This window comes from Microtus oregoni, unplaced genomic scaffold (genome assembly GCF_018167655.1).
Source record: "Microtus oregoni isolate MIOR12 unplaced genomic scaffold, Mior012 000006F_ref0000085, whole genome shotgun sequence".
Lineage (NCBI taxonomy): Eukaryota > Metazoa > Chordata > Mammalia > Rodentia > Cricetidae > Microtus > Microtus oregoni.
Window position 1 is genome coordinate 10,769,659 of NW_024543065.1, and position 27,291 is coordinate 10,796,949.

Below are 27,291 nucleotides of genomic sequence, written 5' to 3' on the forward strand. Positions count from 1 at the left end.
TGTTTTACAACAGATTAAATGACTTCTCTGTTATCTGAGGGCCATGGCAATCTCGATACTCACAGGCATTATGTTTGTCACAGTCAAATTCCCTAGACCCTATATCTTGGGCACTACTATCTCTGAGTCAACAGTATCCATCCCTATGAAAGAAACCAGATGTACATTGTAAGGACTTTCAATGTCTCAAATTTTCAGGAAATTGGAAATAAGTTAATCGTTATCTGAATACCTTTTTTTCTAAAAATTGAGCTGTACTTAAATATGGCTAAGCTAAAATGATCTGGGTCAGGCTCTAGAAGTCCTGATCCAACGTAGTGACAATAAAAATAGGCTGAGCCAAGTTTTATTCTTGTCTCTTTGTGAATTATTCCCCCTTGTCTTCCGTAAACCCTGCATGAGAATTACCACAAAAATCAATTTACAAAAGTCAGTAGCCTTGCTATACACCAAAACAACCATGCTGAGAAAAGGGTCCTGGGCAGTTCCATTTACAGTAGCACCATTTCTCATAGAAGTTGACCAAATATAAGATAAATTGGCACCTTTGTTTTCTTTTCATCTTCAGAAGTTGAGTTTGTTATTAATTTATTGATATTTACTGCAAGTCTGCTCTCATATCAAGAGGTGACAAACTCTTGGGAGATTTATTTTATTTTTCATGCATTCAACTTTGAAGAGTTTCATACTGATTCAACTTCCATGAATACATATCATCCAAATACTGTGAAAATACATTAGCCATGAGTTGGGAATAACTTGAGATTGGTTTCACTGGGGAAAGAATGGGATATTTCTTATGCCCTTGAAAAAATGTGAATACAAATGTTTGAGTAGAATCATGAATCAGCCATGGGCATGAGCCTCACCTGTTCCTACTCTTCACGTTCCCCTTCTCTCGCACAAACAGAAGGAACTCCTATACCAATACACAGACAATCTGGATATTGTATGTTATTATGTTCTTTTTGAATTGTTTGAATGCTGAGGAAGAAGCAACAGCTGCTAAAAGATATTTCCTTATAAATGCTACTGAATTAATTCAAGATAGGTATTTTGAAAATAACTTGACTTCAAAATTGAGGTCAAACTATATGTTATTTTGGAGAAGAGGTTGTGCTTTTGTTTCCACCGAAAATGAGAGCTATGGATTCATTCTGAATTAAGAAAAATTAGGTTCAATCAAAAAAGACCACCTGAGAAATCTCTGGTAGAAACAGACAGCCCAAACGTCTGAGTTCTACATCCAGAACAGATTCAAGACTGCTGCTTGAGATGATCAAGACTCACAGGATACTCCAGTCAGGACTTGATCATAATTCTAAATTTTAATCCATAAGATTATCAGTGCCCCCAATCAGCTGGAAGTAGCCTGAAAAACTATGCCCACATTTCCAAAAAATTGGACTATGGATATTTTCCTTTGTTTAGAATGTCGGTTATGGCTAATGGTGAGGAGAAAATCTAAACAAAATATATTAGATTCAGAGTTCTTGTTTTTTAAAAAAAATAGAGGGGGAAGTGCTGTGGGACAATGGTCTGTATTATGTCAATTATATTTTAAGTAAATGCTGATTAGCCAGTAGCCAGGCAGGAAGTATAGGCAGGACAACCAAGAAGGAAGTAGAGGCAGGTTGATGAGAACAGGAGAATTTTGGGAAGAGGAAATCTTGGTCAGCAGTCTTGTCCCAGCCACAAAAGAAGCAAGATGTGACTGCCCTGCTGAATAAGGTACCGAGCCACAAGGCTAACACAGATAAGAATACTGGGCTAAATAAGAGCAATCTAAACAAAATACAAAACTACATACAATAAGAACAGATATCAAGTATAAAATTACAACCAACATAAACAATATTAAGCAAGGAACACATGATAAATTTTTTTTAAAAATTATTTATTATATATATACTGTATTCTGCACCAGATCTCATTACAGATGGTTGTGAGCCATCATGCGGTTGCTGGGAATTGAACTCAGGACCTTTGGAAGAACAGGCAGTGCTCCTAACCTCTGAGCCATCTCTCCAGCCCCAATATATGTTTTAATAGACATTTTATTCCAAAGTGTCTAAGTCTTGCATCGGAAATAGGCTTGGCTAAACCATAAGAGAATGGTAACTATGACTATCTAATCTTTAACTTCATCTAAGGGCTGAGAAGGGAGATAATATTACTTGAGCAGGCAGGAAGTGAAACCAACCAGCTTCCAAAGTGAACAGTATATAGTGGAGACAATTGGCTACCTGAGCAATCACCCAAAGTCTCATTTGCAATGTTGAAGCAACCAACTTTGGCTATGATTTAGTGTAACTGACAGACCATCTTCAGAGGCAGAAAAATTTTCAGAACTGTCTTATCCTGTCTTGGCAACGTTTGGCTGTCCTTTTTCTTGTGTCCTGTTTATCCACTCCAGATACCATGTACTTTGTCAGTGGTTGAGGCATGGGCAGTTCTTTGCCCAGAGACCAATTGTGCCGAGAAGAAAACAAACTCCGACTGGAGTGTCTTTGATGCTCAAAACACACTCAGGAATAGATTGGTGATGTCAGTAGCAGTCATGTCTTATGTCAACAGGACCCTAAGGTATTTAAATGTTTTAAATATTCTACAGATCCTTGAAGTGGTTGAAGATTATCTATCTAGGCAGAATACAATCTCTATTTACCCAAAGAACCTAATTAATCTGACTATATGTATAACAAATATTATTATTTAATACCTGTATAATTTAAAGACTAAAACTTCCTGTCAGATCATCATATAATCTTATATGTATATGTATATATATATGAATATATAGATCTGAATTTGGAGTTGGACAATGGCTTTGACCACATGTCCTCATAAATAATACTCCCTTTTCTTTATGTTCTTGATAATACTTATTGGATAGTTATTTTTCCTTCTGTCAGCATCCAAACCTCCAGGGTATCTTGAATTTTTGCAGATGTGTATTTTCTGAAAAGACAAGAGCAGAACTCTGCCCCAACTCTATATGATTTACTTACCACTTGTATAGTTGTCATCACTGTGGGTGGTGGCACATGCCAGTAGGATTTGCCAGTAGGATTTGCTGAAGGAGGCAACCAGAGAATCACGCGTCCCACCTGAGCTTCTGCAAGTGACAGAAAATATATTCCCAGAAGCCAGCCATGCAGTCGCAAATGGTCAAGGTGCATGATGACTTGGATTGGCTCTGAGGCATTTAATGAGAAGATATGAAGCACTGCATCTAGTGGCTACTCAAGGCCACTGTGAGGGAATTCGATACCCAAATGAGCAGCTGGAGACCCAACCGCCATGTTGGGGGCCAACTGTAGAAGTTAGCTTGATTCTGGAAATAACCAGCCTAGTTAAAAGGTAAAACAATTATATTTTTATTTATTATAAGGATTAAACTCATGAAACAGCAATGAGAAAGAAGTCCAAGCTCAACTATGCTGCAAGGGAAGCACACAGAGGATATTTGGGTCATGTGCCATTTTTCTCTGGGTCCCAAAAAGCCACACCCTAACTTTGTCCTACCTCTTAAAGATAATTGGTTGGCAACATTTCCCATCATTGATTAGTATATATTAGTTAATGTTCAAAGTATGATAGAACTCTGCCTATATGTATCTGTCCTTATTTCTATCCCTCTTCTATCTCTCCTCTCCCTTTCTCCTTCCTTCCCTCTCTCAATCTCTCTCACACTCTCATTGTCTCTATTTTTGTATCTGTGGGTTTTGTTTTGTTTGTGGCAGCTTGTCACTTTGTAGTCTGCACTGGTTTCAAAATCTGTGTTTCTTTGGCTTCCCTGGAACTAGAGGTCTTCCAACATCCAGTGTTCTCATGCTGAAACTACATAGAAATTTATCATCATACCTGATATCTAGTTCACACCGTGGGGGAACAAATTTCTTATTTATCATGAGATGTTCCATCTGGATCTTTTTGTTAAGAGTGCACAGTTATCGAGACTGTGAATTTTGTTTAAATAGGAGATAGACAGATGTTAAGATCAGCTTCTGTGGAGAGAGGGAGAGAATGAGTAGGTGTTTTCCCTCTGGAAAAATTTGTACACAAATACTTGAGCAGAGAGGGGTATAATCTCTTTCAAAACTTGAATTTTGAATGGCCCCAGTATTCATGTTCTCTTCCTTGTCAGGCAATGTAACTAATTTCCTTTCCTTTCCTCTCCTCTCCTCTCCTCTCCTCTCTTCTTCTTTCCTTTCCTTTTCTCATTCTTTTTCTATTCTTTCCTTCCTTAAATATTTCTCTCTCTCCCTTCCTCCCTCTCTCTCCCTTTCTTTCTGGCATAAGACTAACTGCCCCCCCCCCCAGAAATGATAATACTGAATTCCACTCTGTTTTGTTCTAGAATCCCACTCTATTATCCCATTTATACAGCTTTGTCCCTGTTCCATATGAATTACTGACTGAGTGAAGAGACACAAGGAACTTAAAAAAATCCTTTGAATGTACCTAAAACTACTTCATTCCTGCAAGAAGGACTATAAATGGCACTGCAAAAAGTGACTTTCGATGTTGTATCTGCACTCTAGACAATAAAGCAAGAGAGAAGAAGCTTGCTTCCTGATATCCATAGCCACTTATTCTTTGGCTCCATATCTGACAGTAGAGTTGTGATTAATTATTTAAAATGGATTCTATTCCAAAATTTAACACAGTGAACAATAGTGTTGAATGTCAGATGGATTACAAGCAAGAGAAAATGATACCCAACTTTACAATGAGTTTATACAAGTAGGAAATATGAGTTCTTTAACTTTGTTGATCTTTTTAAATTAATTTTTGTTTATTTCAAGTCTTTTTTAATTCCATTAAATTCTAGAATAGCTTTGCTTGTATTTTTGGAGTAAATAGCATTCTAGACACTAACGAACCAAAGTTTAGCTGCAATTTTTTTTTCTTTTTTGGATTGGCTCTGCTTGCTGCAGCTCTTTTAAGAGAAAGGTCAGCAGTAGCAGGAAAAGAAAAGCTATGAGGTTTCAAAACAGTAGCATCCTAGTTTGCCAGAACAAACAATTCTGACTCTTTTGGAAGGTCCAGCCAAGAAGCATTTAAATGGGATTTGTAAGAAAGCATATTACAAACTTCTTAATGGCTCAACATAGACCTGCTGCATCCGTGGAACTGGAGTGGTGTGTATGGCTTGCAGAGGCAGTAAACATACCTCCACCATGTTAGACTGGGTGGAGCCAAAAGACAAGAAAGCCTTAGCCCGAGTCATGCCAATGCTTAACTTTTCAAGAAGAGCTTAGCATTTTAAGAAGTACTACTAGACAGATTAAGGTATTGTGTTTGTAAAGCTCATTTAAAAATTTAAAGTATAATTAAGAAATATAGGTTAATATATAATCATCTATAATAGTCAAGCTTGTAGTCACATTAATTAGGTTTTCTAGATATACAGAGATGTGTTTTAGATGGATATTCCTCAGATCTTTCAAAGACTACAGAAATGGCATTTAAATTTTTTTAATAACGGGATTTTTTGTGACAATGAGACACATATGCTCCTGGAAACACCAATGTACTTCAAGATGGGCATCAAAAAGGTGCCTTATAGAGTTTGTTAGTCATTTGGGCAAGAAAGTGCTCTTGTCTAGACTGCTTGATGGTATGCTGTATGAACTGGGCATGCCTGATATATAGAAAATGACTTCTGAAGTTACCTAAAGATGGTGAGAAAGTCCTTCAGCATTTCTGCTTCATTTAAGAGTCTACCAGACATTCTGCAAAAATAGAAGAAATTGACTGACAAACTGCCAATAATGGTGGAACTGTCTTTGATATTTTCTGCTTCATGGAAAAGTATGCCAGATCCCATGGGCCTGTACCCTGAAGATCGATGCTCCAATAGTACAGAAAAACTTTGGGAGTTTGTCCAAGCAGCAAGATATCTGTCAATTCTATAGTTTTGGAAGTTGCTTAAGATGCACTTCCTGTTTACTTAGGCATATATCTTTCTGGAGTCTTTGACGGGGTTGAAGAATAGTTATAATTATAACCATATAATTATAGTTTGCCTTAGTTATGATAAGAGATGAAGTAGATATAAATATTGTACCTGTAATTCTTGTTTGATCCCTGTTTTATTATAGGTAATTTTACTATGTTAAAGTTAAAGCCTTCCTTTTTATTTAAACATAAAATAGGAAATTGTGTGGGAAATCCTTCTGTATATGTGTTGGGTTTTTTGGTTAATGAATAAAGAAGCTGGCTTGACCTGTGATAGGGCAGAGTAGAGCTAGGTAGGGAAAACTAAACTGAATACTGGGAGAAAAAAGGCAGAGTCATGAGACACCATGTAGCTATGAGAGGGGAAAGATGTGGGCTGCCAGTTGGAATCCTGCCGGTAAACCGTAAGCCTTGTGTTAAAATATACAATAATGGAAATAAGTTAATTCTAGATAGATGTAAGATCTAGTAGTAATACACTTAAGCTATTGGCCAAGCAGTAGTTGAAATAATATGGTTTCTGAGTGATTAGTTTGTGGTCTGGGCAGCTGGAAACAAACAAGTGGCTTCCTACAACAGAAAACCATTCTTGTAGTCTTAAATTACTAAATAAAGGCAAATGGCTCACTGTTGTAGCTTTTTGCTGATTTTTATTAAATGATTTATTTCATAATATGTGCTTTAGTTTATAATTTTATTATGAAGAAACTACTGTTGGGATGTTAGAGGACAGTTTTACTATTTGGATGTTAATTGTATTTGTACAGTAAATATTATATACATGAATGTATGTATGTTTTGACAATAATTTATTTAACAAGAACTTTAAAATAAACATGCAGGTATATATCAATGTAATGAAATAAAATTAAAACTTTAAAAATTGAGTCTTGTATTCATCACATAGAATGGGTGCAAGTTTGCTCCAGATACACTATGGTCGTTCAATTATAACATTTTCTTATCTACCTTTTAGGCATATCCATTATATATAAGACTGTGGAAATAGTACTTAAATCTCTTTGGTTGTCTAATTTGTCTTACAATATTTAAAATATTAGTATCAATGTATATCCCTTAGAGAGTTCTTAGAATGACTAAAAACTCTCAAGAAATACCAATTTTAAAGAGTTGGTTAAGCAAATTTAAACATCAATTCTCTTTCTTTCTTACCTGTAGATTATCAAGCCAACAACATAGACATAGGGAATACTTTTATCTTTACTTTCTGTCAAACCCAAAACAGCTTTATTTTCATTTTCTTTTTTATTGGTTAGTATCATATGGGAGATAACACTTATGAAATATTGGGTATATTTATTTTTAAGCGAATAGTTAAGACATTGCTTTGGAGAAGCTGCCCATCTTCAGATAGTTACATCATTAAGAATAATGGGCCATTTCTTTATCTGCAGTAAATAGCATGATGATACTACTTACCTAAGGCATTTTGCAGTAAGCCTTAGTCATTTATTAAATCTGCACTGGCAAATGCCCTTTTTTTTTTTTTGGCTCTGTAGCTCTCTAGATGTTTTGCTCAGAGATTTGGCATCCTCTAAGTGATAAGAGGTTTATGTGTCTGCTGTTATATAATGAGCTTCTGTGTCACTCAAAGAATCTAACTCAAGGAACAGTGAGAAGATGTGGTCTGCTCTTGCAATCCCCACTTTTTTGTTCCTGAGTCTTTTTTCAGTAGGATTAGCCTCAAATCCAGAGTCAGTCAGAGCTATAAATAAAAACTATCCTCCTTTTTGGGATCAAGTTAGTGGAGATATAACAGTATTTCCAGTGAAGGATAACAAAATCATCATTAATATCTGGAATTATGTGGATCGACTACAGATGTATAAGATTCTCATAACACAAACAAACAAATATTTCGTGCATATTGGAGCAAATGATACAGGCAACGTACTGTGGGCTCTCGCTTTAACTTATGGAAAGCTATATAAAACAGGTATGTACATTTTAATGCTTTCCAATACTTTTCTTTTTCATTACTAAGTTCTGAAATGTCTTTAAGTGTTACTGCTATTACAACCATTTCTCCGCCAGTGAAGAAATTCCTATGGTTTTTGGTCAATGATACCTGTAGTATTACATAGTATACTTGTCTTTACACTTCATAAACTTTCTGGTATGAGAGGAAGTACAGTCTTTTCTGCAAGTCCTTGTTCCATAAGCTATATGTGCACATAGCATGAAGGAGAAATATCCCCTCTAAATCAGCAATCCGCAGACCCCATGACCCAGCCTAACTATCTTCTTAGAGAAATTGGCACTACAAATACTTCTGTCTCAGGAGTTATGATTATTCCAGAAAAGATTACAAAACATCAGTTCACTAAGAAATCAAAGTGAAATTTCTTACAAAGAACAAATGTACAAGAATATACTTTTCCTTAAATGCCTGGATTTTGCCTCATTTTAACAGGAACAAAATCTAAGACGTGATACTTCCTGTGGTGTTCTTGAAGGAAAGTGTGATGACAGTGATTGAGTCACCCACTTACCCTGAAACAAGAAAGATGGGGTAACCATTTAAAGATGCAGGGCTTCACCTGTAAACCATGTTTCTGAAAAGTTCTTTTCTTTTTTTCCTGTGTTTTTAGCTGTATTTTTCTATCCAGTACATCTTTTCTAAGGTTCTTGAATCAGTTTTCTTACCACTGAGGCTTTCTAAAATTTAGTAGATTTCCCCATTCGTGATATTTCTCCCAACTTGTCTTCTTTGACTGTGACTAGACCCAGAGCAATCATAGAATGAAACAATGCTAGAACTACACATATTGTTGCAGAAATTTGGTTTCTGTTGATTACAGTTGCTTCATCAAGTGCTCAGCCTTTGTGGGAAGAATGACTTGGCACTCAGAAGCCACCTGGGAAGTGTAAGCTTCTGCATAAGGATTTCTAAAAACAGATAAATTTATTTATGTATGTATGTATGTATGTATGTATGTATGTATTTTACACCCGGGCAGCAGTTTTCCCTCCCCTCTCAGCCCGCCCTCCCCACTCTGTTCCCAACTCCCAATCCACTCCTTCCTTTTTGTTTAGAAAAGGATAGGTCTCCTGTGAGTATCAACAAAACATGACAGATCAAGTTGCAGTAAGGCTAAGTAACTCTCCATGTATTAAGGCTGGGCAAGGTGACTGAGTAAGAGGGATAGGGTCCCAAAAGCCAGTAAAAGAGTCAGAGACAGCCCCAATTCCCACTGTTAGTAGTCCCACAAGAGGCTCCAAGTTATACAACTGTAACATAAAAGCAGAGTGCTTACATCAATCCCACACAGGCTCCCTGATTGTTGGTTTGTCTCTTGTGAGCCCCTATGAGCCCAGGTTAGTTTATTCTGTGAGTTTTCTTGTGCTGTCAATTGGGACTTTTACAGAGGAGCCTCAGACTGCTTTCCAACTGACAAAACTCCAGATGAAACTCCAGGTCCCTCTTTTCACTAGCAAGGACCCCTTCTTCCTACATTTGCTTTTTTCTGTTCTGCCTTTTCTCATGAGTCGCTATTAAAAGCCTGAACGTTTGTGCTGGACATTTTTACCTACTCCTTTTGCTCTGCAGGTAGATTTTCAGACCCTTCCAATAGCTCAGCGTATGTTTATGATGCTGGATCTCCTAGCTATATATCAGTCAATAGTGGCTGGGGAGGTAAGTGTTCTCTTTGGACTATGTGCCTTTACTGATCTGTGGGCATGATACTTGCTTCTTCATGGTGTGGGATTGATTAGCTGAGGTGAATACTACCATTTCCTTGGAGAAGATACACAAGTTTCTCTTCAGTTTTCTTTGGTACAAATCAAATAAAAAAATATACAGGTAGTTCTTACTGTAACCTATTCTGAATTAAGACACACAGTCCATTGTTGCCTTGAGTGTTGAAAATGACAAATTTCTTTCTCCTTAAGTACCCAGGATTTGAGTTGTTTATTCTCCGTCTTTTCGGCTCTATTTATATCAAGTACTATCTATTCTGTTTGTAAGTGTACTACATGATTTATTAAAACTCTTCAGAGGCATGTTTCAAATCAGTTTTGATGACAACATAATTAGATGTTGAAAGCAATTGAACAATTTATCTCTTTATCCTTCTATTCCAAAACTCTTTTTATTATACACTGATTTCTCAACTTTTCTTCTGCTAGCCTATTATTCTGCTAAACTTTTCTTCTGAAACAAATAGACAAAAAGGTTGCTTATGAACTTGTATTCAAACTAACTCAGTCACTTTAGGGCCTTACAGAAAAACATCACACTAGCCTGATTCTGATAGACACAGTGGTCATCAGAGTCCCCTTCATAATTAAAACCCATAGAAGATAATATTCTAAAGGTGAGTTATCTAAATGTTTCAAAACAATAGTCATGTTTTATAATGAACAAAATTACTTTAATTCTATTACAGTTATCTTGAAGTAAAATTCATATCTCATTCACAATAGCCTCAACAACAATCAAATGTCTAGGGATAAACCTAAGCAAGGAAGGGAATGACTTCTACAATGAAAAATTTAAGTCTCTGAAGAAAAAAATTGAGGAGGACATGAGAAGTTGAAAGACTTCCCATGCTCATGGGTTGGTGGAATTATTACTGTGAAAATGACCACCCTACCAAAAGCAGTTTATCAGATTCAATGCAGTCCCAATCCAAATCATGATGCTGGACAGACCTAGCAATCCTAACCAAAATAAGCAAGGCTAGAATTATTACAATACCAGGTTTCAAGTTATGTTATAAAATTATAGTAATGAAACCAACATAACATGCTGGAGAGATGTCTCAGCAATTAAGAGCTTTGTTGTTCTTACAGATTCAATTTCCATCACATGGTGCCTTATAACCATTGGTAATGCCAATGACAGGACATATGGAGCCCCCTTTTAATCTTCATAGGCACCAGGCATTCACACAGTGCCCTTACATGTGTACATGAAAAGTGATCTCACAATGAAATAAAATAATTGTGAAAACATGGCTTATTATGTATATATTGTCGTGTCATATTAGCACAAAGAAAGACATGATTTGTGTGTTATCTCTACCAAAGTTCCTTGAGCTCTCCTAGTAGCTTGTGTTTCCTAGGGTCAACAGTTTCAATAGAATGGTTTGTGGTGCAAGTGGCTAAATTATTTAGGCAGAGTTTTATCTGTTTTGTTAATCACTATTTTGAGCAGGTGGTGCGTAATTCCAGACACTTTTCTTCTGCTCCCTTGCAGGTCTTAACTTCTTTGAGATTGTTATGAATTTCCTTGCTGCAGTAGAATCAAAGTTTTTGAATGTACCATATGAGATAGTGCTAGTATCTCGAGGGGAGAACAAGTCTGACTTCTGTTATTCTGTAAAGGAATGCAGGGCATCATACCCAGAAGCTATGGATGCAGCCGTAGAGTTTTATCAGGTAAAACAATGAGACTACTGCTTTTTCACCCAAGTGGCATATATGAAGATGGAGAAGAACATCCATTGCAGCTACAATTGAAAAATATACTGAGATTAATATTTGTGTAGGACATAAACTACAAGTATAGAATGATAAATTTTTTCTGGAATTCAGGTTGGTATTCTGAAATGTTGCTAAATGGATAATTAGCAGTAATTTAGCATGACTGAATTTATAAAGTTTTTAAATTAATATAGTAATTTTCAAATTTTGTTTATCTATGCAAGTGAACTAACATAAATATGAATATAAAACAAATAAGAAAATTAAATGTCACCTTCAAGTCTTAAATTTATCTTGATAATAAAATCTATTTCTATAAAATTAGCTGCAGCAATATTTCAAAGTAATCTGTTTTAACATTATGTGAGCTCAGTTATTAAAATTATTTGAGTTTGATATGAGTTCTATTCTCATAAATCCCATTGTTTATTCTGTAGTATTTGCAGTCCACGAGGCCAGCTCTTGGCAATGTTTCTGTTTATAACGCAAGTGAAGAGAGAGCAACCCTTCTAATGTGGAAGGCCCATCGGGCAGCTATCAATATTGGATTATCAAAATTCACCAACATGTAAGATAACTGCTTTATGTGATACAACCTCCTCTCTATTTTTCCTAGTACTGTAAACGATAACATATAGAATTTTTGTCTCAGAATTCAGTTCTCCTATTTTCTAGAATGTCTCAGAAAGCCCATTTTCCATTTATTTAATCTGCTAATCATTTGGTAAACCAGCAAAGAATAAAATGAAAGGTCAGTTGAATATATTCATATCTTTCCAAAAAAGGCCCACAACATTCTCTGAAAGTACCGTTTAAAATAAAGTAGTTCACTAAGCATAAACAATGTCTTATGAATGCAGCATGAAATAATTTTCTGTTGTTGGATTTCTGATTACACACATACACACACTTTCTTTTTTACTACCCATAGAATACTGGTTCTAGACTCTATATAATTATACACATCAACATGGTTGACTCTTGTGGCACATAGCTATTACTAACATTCACAAAACCCAGGCAGGTGGACCATGATATCAGGCTGGGCTTCATGAAAAGACTGTCTCAAAACAAAAGGAAAAAATAAACAATAGATATTTAAACAATTTTTGTAAAATCAGTAGTATTTACATTTAACTTGCATGTATTCTTTTGAGTGCTTTACATAATTTCTAGAATGATTATAACACCCAGTTCATTTATTCTTTTTTTTTTTTTTTTCCGAGACAGGGTTTCTCTGTGGTTTTGGAGCCTGTCCTGGAACTAGCTCTTGTAGACCAGGCTGGTCTCGAACTCACAGAGATCCGCCTGCCTCTGCCTCCCAAGTGCTGGGATTAAAGGCGTGCGCCACCATCACCCGGCCTCCAGTTCATTTATTCTGTAGAAATTGTTGCCCTGCGTTGTTTAAGAAATACAGAAGGACTGGAGAGATTAAGAGCTTAGCAGTTAAAAGCACTGACTGCTCTTTCAGAGATCCTGAGTTCAATTCCTAGCAATCACATGGTGCTCACAACCATCCATATTGAGATCTGGTGCTCTTTTCTGGCCTGTAGCCATACATATGGGCAGAGGGCAGAACACTGTATACATTATAAATAAATAAATCATAAAGGAAAAAAAGAAGGAAATGCAGAGGGGAAAATCGATGTACATATAATAGAATTGCATTTTTTCCTGATTTTATTTTTACTGTTACCTGGTTGGATCTGTGCACACAGAACCCATGGCTACAGGTGGCCATCTGTGTCAGGTAACTGAGAAGAGAAGGGGAGGAAGATTCTGAGTCATATTTCACATCAGAGCACCATCTTTCAACCACAATCCAAACCTGGTCTAAAATATTAACTTTGAAATACCGGTTTCTCTTCATTTTTAGTCTCTAGTTTATTCTTTAATTTTCTGGAGACAATATTCAATGTCGACAAATTTTTAAACATTTTTATTGCTGTCTATTTTTTGTTCTGCAGTAGGAATTAATTCCACGTGAAGATTATGGAAATTACAAATCTCTTTGTATTTGGTAGATGTATGTGCATTATTTGTGCTTATAATAATGTCTGATATCTGGTCGTCTCATGTGTCTGAGTTTGCTGCACATTTTCATTGAAATTCTTTCAATTATTTTATTAATCCTTGCTCCTTTGTTTTTTCATACACAGTTAGGAACTTTTAAATATTCATCAACAAAAACTGAGCATTGAATAAATGTAAGAAATGTGATGAATTTCAGAACAGTTAATTTTTTAAAAATCAAGTTTATAATAATCATTTTCATAGATATTAAATGTAACAGCTAGAATTATTCACAAGGCTATTTTTTCTGCTAGAAATCATTACCTTTTACTCTATAATTTCTTGTTTCTAGTTCATTCTCATGGAGAAATCATTTTAAAAGTTGCATCTTCCTTATCTTGATAGATGTTAGTCTAAAATATTATGGTTTGGGTTTTTTTTTATTTTCAAACTATTTTAAAGTTTCTGCCTTATAGCACTGATATAGGATATTTGTTTTATCTTTTTGATTTTCAGCTGTTATTTTTTAATTGTTTAGACTATTTTGAATTATGTGCTGGACAATATAAGAGATATTTGTTGTGATAACTTCTACTTGTAGATGGTAGTAACTTAGTTATAGGAAGATTTATCCTTTTTTACTCACAGTTGTATTAGAAGCCCACCTGTATATTCTTATTGCCAACTGGATTATGGTTATTGAAAGATGAGCTTGTGCATGATTCATCTCAATAAAAACTAATAGTTATTTATAATGAATATATCCAAATTGAAAATAAAGATAGATTTTAGACTTCATTAAGGTTAGTTGCTATTTGTTCACATATGTGTACATATATTTGTTCACTTTTTTTAAAAATTAATTTATTTGTTTAAAATTTCCACCTCTTCCCATCCTCCCAATTCCCTCACACTCCCGCCACTACCCCTCCCCCTCGCTCTCCAATCCTAAGAGAAGTCAGGATGCCCTGCCCTGTGGGAAGTTCAAGTCCCCCCATCCAGGTATAGGAAGGTGAGCATCCAAACAGACTAGGCTCCCAAAAAGCCAGTAACATGCAGTAGAATCCAAATCCAGTGTCATTATCATTGGCATCTCAGTCTTCCCTCATTGTCAGCCACATTCAGAGAGCCTGGTTTGATCACATGCTCGTTCAGACCCAGTCCAGCTGGCCTTGGTGAGCTCCCATTAGATCAGTCTCACCATCTCCGTGGGTGGACCCACCCCTCGCTGTCCTGACTTCCTTGCTCATGTTCTCCCTCCTTCTGCTCTTCATCTACTCTTAAATCTACTTTTCATCTTTGGCAGTCTCAAATGAAATCTAAGAATGTATATTGTGATATTTCATTTTGAGATTGGCATTAGCTTCATCATTTGTTCCCCCTTTCCATGATTCTGGCGAACATTTCTCTTATCTTTGGATGTCTGCTCATTACACTGATTTACTTTATTATATTTATATTATGACCTAACCTCTTATGTAGAAAATAATTGATTCTTGAAAAGCAAATACATAGAAATTAGAGAATTCAATAAGGAAACATGGGGCCTAAACTTGAGGAACTGGGGAGATGGCTCAGAGATTAAGAGCACACACTGCTCTTGCAGAAGATGAGAGTTCAGCTCCCAGCATTCCCAGCTCACAGTTGCATGCATTTATCTCCAGCTCCAGGGGAGCTGTCTTCTTCTGATTTCCCCGAACAACTGTACTCATGCACTCTTCATCAAATTACATGATAGTTCTCAGGAATAGAACATGGTAGGAAAGCAAACATTTGGAATTTAAGTTTTATTTAAAAAGGATTTTTTTTATAAATTTATTTATTTATTAAAGATTTCTGTCTCTTCCCCGCCACTGTCTCCCACATTGAAGCACCGGACAGAAATATCAAGGTCCAAATCAGGAGCAGAAGGAGAGAGAGCACGAAAAAGGATTTTTTTTAAACACGTTACTTAATTGTGTTCTTTAGGTCATGGTACTCTTCAGTGTCTGAAAGAAACTTCACCGTGGACTTTCTAAACTTCATGGAGTTTTGTGAGAGCACAGTATACCACTCAGATTTTAATTCTTCAAAATCCTTTCTTTTGGGTTTCCCATCTAAGCCACTTGAAGATGGAGAAAACATAGCTTCAAACACGAACTTCAAAACACGGGAAAAAGCATTTCTTACTTTAGTAAAATTTATGGCTAATCTAAATAAAGTCACAGGTATGATTTTGAAGTATGAGTGAAACCTAAATGAGTCAAAGCCACATGAGATCTGAATATTGAATAGCTCACTCAACAGGAATTGTTATGTATCTATTATATTTTAGATAAATTGAATGTAATTATAAAAATTGAAGAAACAGCACATTATTAAAAAAGCAACAGAATAACTGTATAAATAATTACAGTGCATTTTCACCCATGTAATTTTGATATTCTGATAGTGCTTATATTTTCTTAACTATCTTCAAATATTTGTGTTTTAATTTTTACAGATGGCTGTTTTTTTATGGTTTGGAAGTCGACTGTGGAATCTACACAACTACGTCATTCTTTGGGACGTTTCCTTATTGAAACTCTTTTGCTAATGCCCCTTAAAGCATAGCCTAAAACTATTTTATTACATGTTGAACATTTTAATTCCATATTAAAAAGCAATTAAATATTATAGTCAGTATTTTATAATTTTTCTGTTTCTTTCTATCCAACTTGTGCCTTCTTATTTTGATTTATTAGCCAGTAATGATTTTAGCTGAATAATTATATGGCTAACAAAAGTCTAATTAATTTTATTGAATGCTTGAGTTACAAGTAAACATATCTTATGTTATTTATTTGTCTTCATTTTCCTAATTTCTTTTGCCCAAATGTTGTCCATTTTACTATTTCAAATTTAGATATTCTGTTGGCCAGATTTATTTGAACTTGACACAAACTATAGTCATCTGAGAGGAGAGAACCTCAATGAAGAAAATGTTTCCATAAGATTAGAGCTGTAGGCAAGTCTGTAGGTCATTTTCTTAATTCATGATTGATGGGTAGGACCCAGCCCATCATGGGTGGTGCCATCTCTGGTCGGGTGGTACTAGTTTCAATAAGAAAGCAGACTGAGCAAGCCATGGGGAGCAAACCAGTGAGCAACTCACCTTTATGGCCTCTGCTTCAGCTCTTGCCTCCAAGATTGTGTCCTTTTGCATTCCTGTTCTGATTTCTTTTGATGATGAACAGTGTTGTGGAAGTATAAGCTGATTAACCCTTTCTTCCCCAAGTTAATTCAGTCATGGTGTTTCATGGTAGCAATAAAAACCCTAATACACAGATATTATGTTTCTATTTTCATTTTTTTTTCTAAAGAAAAATTCCACGATAGTTAGGTAGCCAGTAAGGTACAGGGGATAGAAGAGGATCTTTTGAGAAAGGAGAAATAGAATATAACGTTATGAAGGGATAAAGGGGAAACTGGAATAGGAGGATTAAATAGGAAAAGGTATGGGAGGGCAGAGTAGAGGATGGAATGTGGGAATGTGGGTATTAGTTTTAAAAAACTTCTGAAAGTCTATATGGAAACCCATTCCTGTAGATACTTCCTATATAAAATCCATATATCTATATGTAGATATATATAGCTATAGCTATATGTTGATACTGGATACACAGAGCTAATAACTCGTTTATCGTGTGTGTGTGTGTGTGTGTGTGTGTGTGTGTGTGTGTGTGTAAATTTTACACGGACTTAACCAGATTAAGGCAGATAATTCCTCACCTTGATATCATATGCTACCAAATTAAACCTTTACTATCAGGTAACATGCACAGCACCGGGAAAGGGTTAAATCTTTTTGAGTTTAAATCAAAGCTGTCCTATAGATTCCCCCCAAACCTAACAGGCCACTGCAAATGCAATTGGTTACCTTTCGGGATATAATGGCAAGACCATGTTGCTGATGATGCCACATACTAATGTCATTGAACGTGGAGAAATTAAGCTGATGCTCGACTAGAAGCTTGACTACTACTAACTAGAGTTCATAATGCTCTCTCTGTATATAGACAATATCATAAGAGAAAAGTAATAACCTCACTCAGCTTCAAACACCTGAATATCAGTAGCAATCTGCCTGCCACATATGCCACTGGTAGCAACTTCCTGAAATATATACAAATAACATGAATAAAATATATGAAGGTGATCTTAATAAAATTGCCAGCTAATTGGGGAAACATAACCACAATTGACTATCTCTTGCCACCAAACTAAGCTTCCACTACCCAGTAGTGGGACTGAGTTATATCCAATTGAGTTGTTGGCCAAAGAGACCCCATGGAAATAATCAAACAATCCAGACCATTGACAAGACTATAGATTTTTCTCCACAAACTTAAAGCAAGGCCACATTGACGAAGACAACACATACAGAACTCATTGAACATGGAGTTGTCGAGCTGGTGCCTATGTAGAACTTTCACCCTTACATTCCAGCGTCTTTGGTACAGGAGCTCTGCATGCTTTCAAAAGAGAGAAAAATACCGAGTCAACCACAAAATCTTTATCTACAATGGTCTATTATCTGCATGATATGCTAAAGCTTTGGTGGTACAACCCAATAACTGATTTTCTTAAGACCCACTCCATCTGATGGAACCCATAACTGGTGGTATTTAGAAAACCAAAAACCTGAGATGAAATAGCATAGCGACCTGGGGTAAAACCAAATAATACTTTTTCAAAATTAAAAAAAAGAAAAAAGAAAAAAAGCATAGTGATAAAATGACTTCTAATGACATTCTGCTATACTTAGTGCTTTGTTCAGCTATCATCAGAGAATCTTCCCCCTGCAGCAGATAGGAACAAATATAGATACCTACAATCAGACAATATGCAGAGACTGAGAGACATGGAACATGCAGTTCTAAATGGGAAATTTCCACCACATCCCTCCTCTCATAGCTCCGGGACCATTGTCTCCCCAGAAGAGGAGGCAGAAAGAGTGTAAAAGACAGAGGGGATGGAGGACATGAAGAAAACATATCCTTCTAAATCAACATGAGCAACGCTCATTTGAACACACAGAGATATCATATATCACATATAGGTCTGCACCAGGTCCTCTGCATATATATTATGGCTTCCAGTTTAGTGGCTGCTATCTATATAATTCATCTTCTTGGAGGGAATGAAATGTATTTTGAATTGAGTTTGGATGTAATATGCCTCCTTATGCACCAGGAATCATATACCAGGAAACTTTCCCCCAAATTGTATTATGTTTGAATGTGCTAGCATTAAACCATCTGGTATCAGACTCTCAAAGACTGATCCAGTCTGACACAGTCAAGCTGAACTGAGCTTTCATTCTTACCTCTTAGAGGATGATTCTGCTACTGGATATGATGCCTGCAAGGACCTCCACATCTTTTCCTTCCTATTTTTGTCTTGCCCAGCTTAAAGGTGATCATTTTACTTTATCTTACTATATATTATTTTGTTAGATACTTTTAAAATGAATGCATGAAAACCTAACCACTAGGGTAACATCAATAACTGAACACTTATACTTCCTGAGAAAGGGAAAATCAGTTTTCTCTAAGAGAGTGACACCAATCTCAGCCACTACAGGACAGCCCTCGTGTCCAGGAGTAGCTGAACTACAGCTTTGCAGGGTGCTTTCATTGATTTATACTTTGGAAATCTTTTTTTTATTTTGTTTTTCTTGTTTTTTTAAAGAACAGTTTTATTGTTTTTTCTTGATTGAGGGTCATTTGTTGTACTGAACTTTTGTTTAGTTTTTGAGAAAGAACTTAAAGTTGGATGGGTAGCAAAGGGAGAGAGGATCTGGAAGGATTTGAAGGAGGTGAAGAATATGATAATAACATATTTAAATTTGAAAATTGTTTTAAATAATAAAAATTATAATGGAAAAAGTTATGCCACTGGTGCAATAGTGGCACAAATGTTATGAGAGTAACCAAGCACTTTTTAAAAATTTGGGTTTAAGACACAGCTTCACATTTGTCTTGATGGCTAAGGAGCTGTTTCCATCACTCATCAGCCAACATTGGACCATACACAGCTATCCCAGAGTGATCACAGGTATAGTTGTATAGCTACCTAGCACCAGAGACTAACTTCCTGGTATCATGAAGTTATGTGTCTGTCTACATGACTACCAGCTGTGATATGGACCTCAGAGCATTTCTGAGACAGTACAGATTGATGTGACTGTGTGTTTATCCATCTCATCAGTACCTCAGGTGACCATAGGATAGACAGCTTTCATTACTACTACCACAATTTCAAGAATCATAGCCTGGAACAAGAGCCCATTCAAAATAGGCATTACTAGATAGTAAGCATGGGACTTTCTCTTGAAACTTAGTGCTTTATTGTAGGGGAAGCCCAGCTCAATGGGAGGCGTGTTCGCCTCGGGCTAATGTTTATGTATAAATCTGGCAGGCATCAGGCCCACTGGTCCTTTTTGTATTTCCTGCCCATCACTGGATCCCTGGTGTTGTAAGCTATCACTTCATTAAAATTTGCTGTTTCATATTAAGCTAGCCTGGTTATTACACCATATACACTGTATCAGTAAAGCCTAAATCGGGGAAGATCCCACTTGTCCTCACCCCTGAGATTCCCTTCTGATAGAACCTTTGGACAACTTTATCAGAAGCAAAGCAAACAGTCCTACTCTAATAGGTTTCTGTTCTTTCCAACATTTGTAACTGGTTGCAATGATCTTAAGCCATGAGTCCATGTCATAACAAGATGGGCCTCAGTCTTTTCCTCTGTATTGTTCAGTGGCAATGCCAAGCATTTTGAGGGCACTACTTTACAAAGTTCACACTACTTGACCAAGGAAGTTGGGGAAGGGCCCCTGGGTTTTATCCCACTGGTGAGGTCCTAGAGAGTGGGGCATCTGGCTCTCTGGCCCTGTGGTTGTTCACTCACCTCTTAGGTACCCTCAGTATTGGTGCAAGCTGTGTTTAAGGAAGTCTAAGAAAACTTTTTTTAAAAAGGGGCTTCTAGACCCACAAAAGCAGGATCCAATTGTAGATTCTTGCCAGTTGCATATGTCAGACAGGCTCTGTTTGTTGGTAGCAAGCAGAGGAGTAACTCTTTAAAGAGAAGGCTTCCTGAGTCAGCAATAGCAACAAAATTTTTTTGGCTCCTTTAAGAAACAGCTTCCTGGTTTGTGCTGGTGGCACAAACAACTCTGGCTCTTTCAGGAGGTCCTGTTATGGAGTACTTAAATGGGATTTATGAGCAGCATTCTGCAAATTGCTTTATGGTGGCTGTGTTCCTGGAGTTGGGTGGTGAGCATAGCTCACTGAAGTGGTGGACATACCTCCTCCATGTTGGATGAGGCAGAGCCAACAGGCAAAGCCACAGTGTTAGTCCTAGCTATGACTGCTTAGCATTTAAAAAATGTGCTCCTGTTCAGAAAATGATCACAGATATACAATAAAGACAGATTCAGACAAAATAAACCTCTAAATGCATCACAGAGTATTTAAAAAATGTACATAGGCTTAAGAAAAAAAAATGAGTATAGACAGTTATAGAAAGAGTTTCAAAAAGTAAAGCATTCTTTAAAGAGACAATATAAGTAGTATAAAAGAGTAAAGTCATTGATTAAAGGAGTAACAATAATAAAATAAATATTAAAAAGTAATAAAAAATAAGTCACATAAAGATAAAAAATACACAGAGAGCCTGAATTATGCATACTATTAAATTTTCTTTGGACTTTTTGACTGTTATTGAGTTAACTGCTGAAGAAGATTTGATTCTGGAGGCTGTTAAGCTAAACCAACATATATATTTTAAAGATATCTTGACTTCAAAATTTGAGTATAAGGATATGTTACTTTGGAAAAGAGGCACTGCTTTTATTTCCACAGAAGATAAGAACCTGTAGATTCCTTCCAGGCTAATGGTTTGATGGAACAAGAGCCCCTGAAATGTTTCTATGAACCTTAAAAATACTTTTAAAAAAAACTTAAAAAAAGCAGGTAGCAGTTTGGAGAAAACAATGCCCAAATTCCCAAAATAATTGTTTATAAATGTTTGTTTTCATTTAAAGGCAGTTGATTATAAGTGATTAATGGTCATAGTCAATTTCTAAAAAGAAATATATTGGTCTATTGATACAAATTTAAGGTCAATTTTGTCACCCTGTGTATATGTATTTCTGCTCTTATTTAAATGTGCTTGCGCAGCTCATTTAAAAATGTAGTGTATAATTACAAATTACAGATTAATTGTCATTCATAATAGTCAAACTTGTAGTTAATTAAGTTTTCTAGATATACAGAGATATATTTCAGTTAGATAGATAATCTTAAAACACTTCAAAAACCTATGGAATATGGCATTTAAAATGTTAAATGAACTTAGACTTTTCTCAACAGTGAGACATGTCTACTTCTGGCAGTACTAATTACTTCAAGAGGATGATGAGCATTGAAGAGGCTCCTTATGGAGTTTGCTAGCCATTTGGACAAGAAACTGCTCTTCTCTGTACTGCTTCATGGTATGCTATATAAACTGGACATGCAAGATACACAGGAAAATGACTGCTGAATTTTTCTGAAGGTGAGACAGCCCTTCAGGGTTTCTACTTCATGAAAGAATATGCCAGACATTCTGTAGGACACAGGAGAAAGTGACTGACAAACTGCCAATATAGGTGACACAGCCTTTAAAATTGCCTGATTCATGGAAATGTCTGTGAGATACAATGAACCTGTAGGCTGAAGATGGATGCACCATTACAGAAGAACATTGGGTGACTTTTCAGGCAATGAGATGTCTCTGTCAATTCTAGAGTTTTGGAAGTTGCTTACAATGTACTTCCTGTTTACTTAAGTAATATATCATTCTGGGGTCTTTGATGGAGTTAAAGACAGTTAATTAGTTATAGTTTTCCTTAGTTATGATAAAAGATAAATTAGATACAAAACTTTAGACTCAAAAAAATATTGTAACTGCAATACTTGTTTGATATCTGGTTTGTTATGTGTAATTTTACTATGTTAACGTTAAAACCTCCTTTTATTTCGAAAGATGGGAGATGATATGGGATTTCCCTGTCTATGCTGTGAAAATATTTTTATCACCATTGGTTAATAAAGAAGATTTTATTGGCAGGAAATCCAAGCACATATAGAGAAAGAAAGAAGAGAGAGTAAGACAGATACCATGTAGCTTCCAAAGAAGAAAAATGTGAGAACCTGACTGGTAAGTCACTGCCTCAAGGTGATAAACAGATTAATAGAAATTATAAAGAGGAAGCTAGAAATATGCCTGAACCATTGGCCAAACAGTGTTGTAATTAATGAAGTTGCTAAGTGATTATTCGGGTTTGGCTGGCTAGGAAATGAATCTGTAGTCTCCACCTACAGCCCAATGAGACAAGCTTTGAGACATAGGTCTTTTTTCAGTCAGATGTGCCAAGCAAAGAATTGGCATGATTTTTATGCTCCTTTGTGTTAATAACCTTGATTAGATGCCTGCAACTCTGACCTTGTGCATAGCTGTAAAGTTTTAAACTTATCCTCTATTTACAAAAATGTTTAACCTAGTTTGAACTTGCTCTGAGGTAAAAATGTGCTAGTTGTGTAGAGTTTGTCTTAGACTGAGAAGAAATTGATATTTTCTTGTGTTAGTTTTAGCAAAAGGAACAAATTGGGGTTTTCAGTACCTTACAGTCCCCTTGGGACAATAGATCTAGTTATGAAGCATATCCTGGTATTTTTTGTATATATCAAAATCATATAGTTTAATGGGAAGTCTTCTTCCTGACTACTGATGGATGCCTGTGTCCATAAGATTGAAATGCAATATGAGATTACATATATACATTACATGAGGTAATGAATTTCACAGTAATGAAAATTGCTTGGTACTGGCAAAAAACAACAACAACAACAAAAGTCAGACAGGTTGACCAATGAAATAGAATCAAGGACCCAGATATTAATAGATATTAATCCACACAAAATATGAACACCTGATTATTGACAAATAATCTAAAATTATATAATGGAAAAAAGACAGCATCTTCAACAAATGGTACTGGCATAACTGGATGTCAACATGTAGAAGAATGAAAATAGATCTATATCTATCCCTATGCACAAAACTCAAGCTCAAATGGATTAAAGACCTCAATATAAATCTGACCACACCGAACCTTAACAGAGAGAAAGTGGGAAGTAGCCTTCAATGCATGGGCACAGGAGACCACATCCTAAATATGACACCTGTAGCACAGACAATGGGAGCAACAATAAATAAATGGGACCTGCTGAAACTGAGAAACTTGTGTAAAGCAAATAACACAGTCAATATGACAAAAAGGCAGCCTACTGAATGGGAAAAGATCTTCACCAACCCCAAATCAGATGGAGGACTGATCTCAAAAATTTAAAAAGAACTCAATAAATTAGACATCCAAATTCCAAATAATCTAATTAGAAATGTGGTACAGAACTAAAGAGAGAATTCTAAATAGAAAAATCCCTAACTGCCAAAAGACACTCAAGGAACTGTTCAACATCCTTAACCATAAGGAAAATGCAAATCAAAAAGACTCTGAGATATCAATTTATACCAGTCAGATGGCTAAAATCAAAAACACCAATGATAGTTTATACTGGAGAGGATGTGGAGTAAGGGAAACACTCCTCCATTGCTGGTGGGAATGAAAACTTGTACAACCGCTCTGGAAATCAATATGGTGGTTTCTCAGAAAATTGGGAATTAACCTACCTCAGGACCTAGCAATACCACTCTTGGTCATTTACCCAATCTTGCTCAAGCATACAACAAGGACATCTGTTCAGCTATGTTCATAGCAACATTATTTTTAATAGCTAAAAACTGTAAACAACTTAGATGCCTCTCAACTAAAGAATGGATAAAGAAAATGTGGCAATTCATACATTGGCGTACTATTCAGTGGTTAAAAACAAAACAACAACAACAAAACGATATCTTGAAATTTGCATGCAAATGAATGGAACTAGGAAGAAAACGATCCAGAGTGAGGTAACCCAGACCCAGAAAGATGAACTTGGTATGGACTAACTCTTAAGTGGATACTAGCTGTAAAGCAAAGGATATTGATTCTAAAGAAGCTAAGTAACAAGGTGAACCCAAAAAAAAAAAAAAAAAAAAAAAAAAAAAAAAAAAAAAAACACAAATAGATTTACCTGGAAATGAGTAAGAGACAAGATAGCCTGACAAAACTGGGAGCATGGGGTAGGGAGAGAATGGAGGGTAGAAAGAAAGGAGAAAGGGGAGAATGATAACTTGAGGGAATGGAATAGTCGAGATTGTAGTAAATAGGGGCGGCGGGGCTGCGTTCCCAGCACCCCGGCCGCCTGCTCAGCTTATGCCTGAAATAACAACACACAAACTGCATTCATTTAAACACTGCTTGGCCCTTTAGCTCTAGCCCTTACTGGCTAATTCTGATATCCCAATCAACCCATCTCTAATAATCTGTGGGCACCCGTCTTACCGGGAAGATTCTAGCCTATGTCCATCTTGGGTCGGAGCTTCATAGCATGCGTCTGCCTGGGAGCGGGGCATGGTGTCTCTCTGAGGTGTCTGCTCCCGAGAGGAGAGCTGTGGAGTCTGAGCTCACTTCCTCTTCCTCCCAGCGTTCTGTTCTGTTTACTCCTCCCACCTATCTTCTAACCAATAAAATGGGCCAAGGCAGTTCCTTTATTAGCCAATGACCTTCCTCCATCCCGAGATGGAGGAAGGACAGAGATGATAGCATGAAAAGAGGTGTTTTGATTGAGGGAGTCATTATGGGACTAGCAAGAAACCTGGCACTAAAGAAATTCCCAGGAATCCATAAGGATGACCCTAGCTAAGACTAGAGGGTGAGGAGAGGGTGCCTGAACTGGCCTTGCTCTGTATTCAGATCGATGAACATCATAAATGTCACCACAGAACCTACATCCAGAGGCAAAAACCTACAGCAGAGCACTGGGCTGAGCTCTCAAAGTCCAGTTGAAGAGTGGGAGGAGTGAGAATGTGAGCAAAGAAGTCAAGATCAAGATGGGGACACCCACTGAAACAGCTTACCTGAGCTAATGAGGTAAACTCATTAGCTAAACTCCAGTCAGACTAGGCAGGAACCAGCATAGGTCCTAACTAGTCCCTCTGAATGTGGGTGACAGTTGTATGGCTAGGGCAGACTGCGGGCCACTGGCAGTGGCACCAGGACTTATCCCTACTGCTTGTACTGGCTTTTTGGAAAACTATTCTCTTTGGATGAATACCTTGCTCAGCCTAGACATAGTAGGGAGGGCCTTGAACCTTCCCCAAAGCATTTTGCCTTATCCTCTTCATGGAATGATGGGGGTTGCATGGGTAGGTGGAGGGAATGGAAGGAGGAGATGGAGTGGTAACTGGTATGTAAAATGAAAAAAATAGTATTTTAAATAAATTATAATAAAAATTGTACACATGCAGTTTCAGTTTAATAAGCATGACTAATTCCCTATGAAATTTCAACTGTAGAGAATTCTAGCACTCCAGAGTCTGTAATTGACCTGTGCTTTAATGCCAGGAAAGAAATACTGACAAATGGGACACAGCTTGATCAAAATAAAGACTTACTTTCATGTATTTCTAGATTCAGTGCAAAAAATAGATGAGCTGTATTTATCTTTTTAAAAATTCAATGACAGAATTCTCCAGAAAGACACAATATTTATCATCTATCTCTTTCCCCAAACACTGAAACACTTGTGTTTTAAGATGATATAAGGAAATATGATAAATGAGAAAATACATCATCACTGTTTATCACAGACATGATTTTTACTGCCCCAAATACAGGAATCACATTTACTAGGCTAGCTTTACATTTATTTTGTATGACTGTAGTACCACATATGCCTCTGACACTTCCGTTGCACAATAAAAACTCAACTTTGAGGTAAATGTCTCCTCATACACATTTGATGTACTTGCAGGACAGTGCTCACTCATGTAGCACAAGAAATAAGTCATCCATCAATAAACACCTGTCAAATTGGGTCTAAGGTTTGTACAAAATTTTCTCATTAATTTTCCACAAAATGGTCAACACAGGACAGAGTGAACAACTGACTATAAGTGTTTACAGCAAACCCTAGTATGCTCTCTAATTGCCTCAAGAAATAACTTTGAAATTATTTAGGACAGGCAAATCAGCTTGATGGGTTATTGCTACATAAGAATGTAGGTGGGGTGCGATTTGGTGTTGGCCAGAAAAAGCTTGTTTCCAAATATATATTTCCTCTTCACATGTATCTAAAATATGCCACCTAATTACTGGCTTGTTAATTGATATTTTAGCTCATTTAAAATTGCATAAAAGTCCTTCGTGTGAATATAGCACTGTTCACACATTTATTATCAGCAGACAGTCAAAAAAATTCTGCAAAATATCACTTCTGTTTAAGGTTAATATGAATCTTTTTACAAATTAAATTACCAAAATTGGAAGTCTCGATAGACTATAATTTCTACTTTATTTAAAGTGGAGAAGGAAAAGATGTACTATTATTCCCACCAGTCTTGAATAAGACCACTACCATAATTTAAGGCCAAATTTTTGAAGTGATTTTATTAAAATATGGCCATGTAGACGGACTCTACCCAGGTCCATCTCTGTTTTTTGAGGAAAATGCCCCTGAGTCATGGTTTTCAGCAGCTGAAGTATTTCCCATCAGGTTCAATGGGCGGGGGGGGGGGGGGGCAAACATACATCCTGACTGTGTCCTGCCCGTAAACCTCCCAGCCACATGTGATTACACATATCTAGTGCAGATGTGTAAAAACCAACTTGTTAACGGGAGCAAAAAC

General features: G+C 36.5%; 1 protein-coding gene across 3 annotated transcripts; it reads left to right on the forward strand.

Annotated features, from left to right (window-relative positions):
• Positions 1-7,606: 7,606 nt before the first annotated feature.
• Positions 7,607-16,719, forward strand: LOC121450054 (protein LEG1 homolog). Of its 3 annotated transcripts, XM_041654731.1 has the most exons (6): positions 7,607-7,924; positions 9,539-9,625; positions 11,192-11,373; positions 11,856-11,986; positions 15,400-15,638; positions 15,914-16,719. In XM_041654731.1, exons 1-6 carry the CDS (start codon positions 7,609-7,611, stop codon positions 16,021-16,023), a joined length of 1,065 nt encoding a protein of 354 aa, XP_041510665.1. In that variant the 5' UTR covers positions 7,607-7,608; the 3' UTR covers positions 16,024-16,719. The 3 variants fall into 3 exon arrangements, with proteins under 3 accessions (XP_041510665.1, XP_041510666.1, XP_041510667.1); XM_041654732.1 differs by lacking the exon at positions 9,539-9,625; XM_041654733.1 differs by lacking the exon at positions 15,400-15,638 and having other exon boundaries at positions 15,914-16,028.
• Positions 16,720-27,291: the final 10,572 nt, after the last annotated feature.

Excerpts from the sequence above, each read along its gene's own strand:
- LOC121450054 (XM_041654731.1), top strand. The coding sequence starts at position 7,609 with ATGTGGTCTGCTCTTGCAATCCCCACTTTTTTGTTCCTGAGTCTTTTT. Across the intron at positions 11,374-11,855 it reads CAGCCGTAGAGTTTTATCAG|TATTTGCAGTCCACGAGGCC; the intron begins GTAAAACAATGA and ends TTTATTCTGTAG. Across the intron at positions 11,987-15,399 it reads TTATCAAAATTCACCAACAT|GTCATGGTACTCTTCAGTGT; the intron begins GTAAGATAACTG and ends TGTGTTCTTTAG.